Source organism: Leishmania braziliensis, chromosome 26 (assembly GCF_000002845.2).
Source record: "Leishmania braziliensis MHOM/BR/75/M2904 complete genome, chromosome 26".
In the NCBI taxonomy this organism is placed as follows: Eukaryota; Euglenozoa; class Kinetoplastea; order Trypanosomatida; family Trypanosomatidae; genus Leishmania; species Leishmania braziliensis.
The window spans coordinates 193,117-199,186 of record NC_009318.2 but is presented as its reverse complement, the minus strand read 5'-3'; the positions used below and the strand labels follow the sequence as shown (position 1 = coordinate 199,186).

Genomic DNA, 6,070 nt, shown 5'->3' with positions numbered 1-6,070 from the left:
CTCGCTTAGCGAAACCTCACGTAGTGACCCAGGGCCCGCCCCCACGCCACCGGCTCACCGCTCATCCATCTTCACCTCAACTACTACCCCCCCGCAGCTTCTGACCGGTTCCTTTCCTAATCGTAATGCCGGCAGTGATGCTGGTGTTCCTAGTCCTGGTCTCGCTGCGTCCTCTGCCCCTTCGTCCCTGCCGAGGCCTGCCACACTGACCGAGCCTACCCGCGCAGTCGGCGCTGCCACCTCGCCTCTCCGCACGGAGGTCTCTCCCAGCCGAGCCGTCACCCCGGCGGTGCCCCTGACGTCTCCGCCGTTGGGTTTCTCACTCCTTGACAGACCAGGGCTGCAGCTGCCCGCGGCGCAGCTGCCCAAAGCAGCGTGCGGGGATAATGTGAGGAAGTACTTGAGCCGCTGTGTGGAGTGGCCGCCGCGACCGCGTGAGCAGCGCCGAGCACAGCCACACTCAGGCGTGTACGGTGTCCGTAGTGGCGGTGCGTCTTCCCAGCGGAAGACCCCAGATGGCCGACCAACGCACCTTAGCCTCATCGGCGATAGCACCCATCAGCGCAGCGAGACAGACGAGTTCCTGCGGCGGCTGACGGAGGAGTCGCCGTATGAATTGTCTGTGCTTCACTCACCGCTGTCCAATTCGTGCGGTAGCCCAGCGACCAGCTCTGTTCGCAGTGGCAGCCACAGCAGCGGTGGCGACTGCGACTTGCGCTTCGAGGAGGAGGAGGAACGACAACAGCGTTGTCTGTCCTCTTCCACGGTTGCCGACCGAAGAGCTTCCTGCAAGGTGGTGATCACCGGAAGCGGCAAGCGTCACCGCAGTCATGGACCTCTTCAGACCACGCCGACGCGTCATACACCGCGTCGGCGCACTCGCAGTATGAAGACTGACGACACCGATGCGCAGCCGCAGCAAACGTCGCGTCGCCGAGGTCGGCCAACTCTGCAGGAGTCTGTCGACGCGCTGGTGCTGGGGCAACTCCGCGCTGACGGCATTGCCCTTCCTGCACCAATGGAAGCTGAATTGTGCTGGTGCGAGGAGAATGATGTGGACGCGGCCTCTCAAAGTACTGAGGTTGCCACAGGGGTTGCTGCACTTGGTCGATCTGCCATGTCCGCGGCGAAGGGAGCGAAGCGACCTAGCGATAGTTTCTCGGGTAGGGACCGCATCAGTGCCACCAGCGACGCTGAGGCTGACTTTGCCGTGGTTCTGCAAGAGGTGCGCACGCTGGTGCGTCACGGCCAATCCTGCTGTGGCTGCCGTGACGACACCACCACCACGACCACAGGAGCAGCAGCGATGTCTGCCAGTGTGGACTACCCCCGCTCTGAATTTTCACGGGTCTCTGCGCAGCTGTCCGCGCGTCTGCCAACAACTTCGATATGGTTGGCACAGATCCACGACTTCTGCGTCCTTCTTGAGGACATGGCCGCCGCTGCTGCCGCCGGAGACGCGGACGGCACAGCCTCGGCAGAAGAGGATCGGCCGGAGGGAGCCAACGCAGGTATCACGGAGCGCACACCGACCTCGGTAACATCCCTGACCCGGGAACGTGTGGTGGCAGCGCCGAAGGCGTTCTCATTTTCTTCTGCCAACCGCTCGTCCTCCGATGCCGCAGCGGCAGCGAACGCCAGCGACTTCTCCACTGTCGCTGATGAGCTCTTCTCCTCCGCCGAGGAGGTGGAGGGATCTGACGGCGGCGGAAGCGGCGATGGCCAGCACCATCGTTCAGAGCTGACCCCTGTGACACCTACGGCGACAGCCGTGGCTGCTGTCGTACAGACCTCCCCGATCTCGCGCATGACATCGCTGGAGCACTCGGTGTCCATCGCGCAGCCCTCTTTGTACAGCAGCCAGAGCAGCAGTGCCGCCCCTTCCTCCTTTCACGACACGTCGCGGTCCGCAGAGCCGCATCGAGACGAGGCGGAGGCGGAGGAGAGTGCGTTGTGTGCGCCAACTCAGGCGAACCGCAGTGTGCGAGCCACCGCCGCTCTTGCAGATGTGTGGCTGGGCGGCTTCGACTTGCCGGGGGTGCACGCAGGTGGTTGTTGTGACATCGCTGCCTCCCCAGCTGTGGGAGCGGCGCTCAACCGCAGCGGCGCCTCCTTGGCACCAGGGCCGACCTCCACGTCGCCTGCTCAACAACACTTGCACCAGCGGCAGCAGCAAACCCCCACCCCTGGCGTACGCGCGCCTGCTGAGCGGCATTTCCGTTCTCACGAGGCTCAGCAGAGCTGGCAACAAACACTTCAGCAGCGACAAGACGCGCTGTTGTGCCGGCGCTGTGTCCGAGTGCGTGCGGATACACCGGAGTCACCAATGGCGAGCTCTTCGCCAACCGCCAGCGGTGCAGCGGCGCAACGGACATGGGCCAAATACATTGGGGGCGGCACAGTGGCGCCAGTGATGGATCACAGGGCTGCCGCTGAACACCTGCACGGCCTCTGCGGGCTGCTGCAGACTGATTTGATTGTCATCAGCGCTCTGCAAGAGCTGTCGACGTTGATGGACACCGTATGTGTGCCACTGTCTGCCGGCATCGCAGCTCATGACGGCAAGGCCGCGCCACCGCCAAACGCGATATCCAACTTCTTTGCGGCTGCCACGCCCCTTCTGGTTTCCCTTCAGCAGCACCGCAAGATACAGGCCCGCTCTGCACAGGAGGCCAGCATGCTGCACGACGGCGGCAACTCGTTGGGGGTCAGCAGTCCGTCTACAGACACGTTGGCCTCCATTTTGGACCCATTTGTCCCCCCTGGTCGGAACGGTAGCGCGATGACGGATAGTGACCAAACTGGCACTGCGCCGCTGATACTGTCCGTGCTCCACCCGCTGAGTGCCCTGGGCTACACCTCAATGCTGCGGAGTGTGACGTCGACGGCAGTGGGCGGATTTCTGAACGGCGAGCCTGACGGCGCTGGCGACAACCTCAGCCATGAAGAGCATCTCACCCGTTACACTGTTGCAGTGGCGCCGTACCTTCTCGCATGGCAGGCAGGCGCTGCTGAGGGCGGCAACTGCGACGGCACGCCACGGCAGGAGGTGCCGCATCGTCATGGTTTCGTGTGCCCTGCTGATAGGGAGGGCGCCTTACCACTAGCACGGGCGTCATGCGCCGTGTCCTCCTCCAGACTGCCCCTACCCGTCTGGTTATATGTGGAGTCTCTTACAACAACGCTGTTGGAAGAGGCGCGCAAGCTAAATGCCATGTATGAGCTCTACGTGCTTTTAGTGGCGGAGTCAACGCTGCAGAGCCGTCGTAGAGGTGCAATGAATGCTGTGTGTGCTGGCGATATTGCTACAGCGACCTCCAACGCGTTCTCGTCGACACCTGTGTGGCACGGTGGCACCGGCGAGACACTGATGTCTTACGTGCGCCGCCGAGGTCGTGCCGCGTCCATTGCCCAGGGCACCGGGATCTTGGGCATGGCTGTTCCACTCGACAATGGTCTTGAAAAGTTCGTGACGCCTGTTAGCGCTCACCTGCTGAACTCGCTCGACCAGTTGGAGGGGCGTCACATGCTGCACGGTGTGTTTCAGGAGGTGCATCTCAGCGATGTGGTGGCCCGCGCCCGGGCGCGTCTGGGGCAGCAGATTGGTTCTTCTTCTGCTGATCCACGCCGCTCGCCTTCCGCCCCAAGAGCGGACGACGAGGAGGGACTTGGCAGTTTCACCTTGCCACCAGGCACGTTGTCGCCTTCTGCACTGCGCAGCACGAGGAGTACGCGGCCGAGCATACGTGACGTGGAGCAACGGACGTCTTCTGGGCGCGGCAGTGGTGGTGAAAACGACGGCGATCAGACGGCAGAGCAGCAACGGCGAGGCGACAGCGACGGCGACACCACGCGGCAGCGTCGCGGACGCGCCACCGCGCGGCGCCTCATTAACCTCTCAGGCCCAGGCCAGACACGCCACGCCATCATCGAGGGCTTCGTTCGCTATCTGACTGGTGGGGATCGGCGCCGCAGTGGTACCGCCAGCGGTGGCGACAATAGCCCCTCTCACGGCGGTGATCAGCGATCCGCAGCCGAAGGTGGGGGCTCGCCGTCGCAGCAGCGTGCCTCTTCCCACGCTGCCTCACACCACCACAGTGGGCTGACGCTGGACGTGCCGCACACATCGTCACTGCTGCAGGAGATGGACGCGCGACTCGAGGCAGGGGCGTCAAATGTGGTGCTCATTCGCTCGGTAGAGCGACCGCTTCACACTAGCTCACTTCTCAACGCGCTTAACGTCGGCAAGCACCTCCCTCATAAGCAAGCGGAGCTTTCGACACGTCACTACTTTAACGCCCGCGCCGCGACCTTCACCACGCGGCACACGCTGCCATCGTACCCCGCCGCCTGTGTGTCGCTGGTGCAGTGTCGTTGGCAGCCCGTGTTTCAGTCCACAATGTGCTTTTGCCCCGTGACGCGCCGCCGCTGCCTCGACCCGCTTGTCTGTGGCGCGTTGCTCCTCTGCTCCACGCTGCCACCGCAGGAGATCATCTACTCGGCTCCGGACCCGTCGCAGTCGTCCACACCAGCGCACAGCGTCTCGGGAGGACCAACCGAAGTGGCGGTGCCCTCCGCGACGAGTGCAACTGCCGCCGCGAATGCAAATCGCCAGCTCCCCAACACCATTCGAGCGCTGCGTAGCCGCTACGAGCGGAGCACCGAGCCACCTCGACTGGCGCAGCAACGACTAACTCAAGCACCATCGCCACGTTCCGATCGGCCGCAGCCGCAGAGCTCTGCTGTCTCTCTTCGCACCCCTGACATGCGAACAGGTTTGACAGGGCCTCTGGTGTCGCAGCAGCAGCAGCAACGGCAGTATCAGCGGCTGCAGGAGCTACGCCCACCGGTGCCCCTGCTTCCGCACACCGCACTCGCCGACCCTATCCGCATCATCTCTATTTCCTCCCTCTTCCCAGCCTTTCTCCTTCGCGGGCCGTCAATTATGCCGGATACAATGACAATTTCGCGCATCACGACGCGCACGGCGGCGGCTCTCAATGCCGACTCTGGCATGCTTGCCAGCGAAGGTGATGAGGGACGGCAGGAGGATGATCAGGGGGGTGGCTCCACGACAGCGACAGCGGCAGCTGCGGCAGTGGAGCCGCTCATCAATGACGCCTTTCATGTCGTGCGTACTGTCACGGTGTCACCTGAGCTCCCGCTGGTGACGCGCAATCTTCTCGCCTCGCCGGACAGGGCTTATGCGTCGTTGCTGAACCCACCAACGCTGCTAGAGTGCGGGCACGTCGTGTCGCACAAGACGTACCTCGACCTGCGCACCACAGCACGGCGGACAAACCGCAACACGGCTGCCGTCACCGCCGCGGGCACCACCACTGTGGTTTGCTGCCCCTACTGCAGCAAGGTGACGTCGGTGAAGAATGCCGTGACGCTGTCTTACCTTTATTGAGTTTCCCCAGTGGCTGTGTCGGCACTGCACATTTCTACTTTCTTATTTCCCCTCTTCCTCCCCCCATTCCCTGCAGCCGAACGAGCAAGACAGAATCCGATGAGCTGAGAAAGGCAGAAACACAAACAGAGAAAGAGAAAAGGGAAGGGTGCGGGTGGGTGGGAGCGCAGCATCGAGTGCAGTGTAGCGACCCATCGCGTAGGCAGTGCGCGTATGGAGAGGACGACGAGGTGGTGGAGAGGGAGGGTGTTAGAGAAGTCGGTGTAGGTCACGGATTTGTGGATGCATGTTTGTGGGTACACGTCTATGTAGGTGCGCCGACACCCTCCCCTCGTTCCTGCACACTACCTGCCGCTCTCTTTCTTTCTGAAGTCGGCCATCATCGCTCCCTTGATGTGTTCTTCAGCCTTATTCCCGAGTTTTTCCTCGCAGAAGTTGTGAGGCGTTTTTTTTTTCAGCCTCTGCGCTGTCCTCGATGCTTACCTACGTCATGGCACAGGCACACGCATGTCCATGCATACACGCTTGCGCTACCCTGAGTGATTTGAGCAGTGCTGTCGTCAGCGAGTGGGATGGTTGGGCGGGCATGCATGCTTGTGCTCTGCGTGCTGCAGGAGCGAAAGGTGCAATGTCCACGCGACCATGCTGCAGATTCAC

At 62.6% G+C, this 6,070-nt stretch overlaps 1 protein-coding gene across 1 annotated transcript; it reads left to right on the top strand.

The window, feature by feature from the left end:
* Positions 1–886: 886 nt before the first annotated feature.
* LBRM_26_0740 (conserved hypothetical protein) lies at positions 887–5,413 on the top strand (the record flags this gene model as incomplete). Its single annotated transcript, XM_001562256.2, has 1 exon — positions 887–5,413. The coding sequence occupies one exon, from the start codon at positions 887–889 to the stop codon at positions 5,411–5,413; it is 4,527 nt and encodes a 1,508-aa protein (XP_001562306.2).
* Positions 5,414–6,070: the final 657 nt, after the last annotated feature.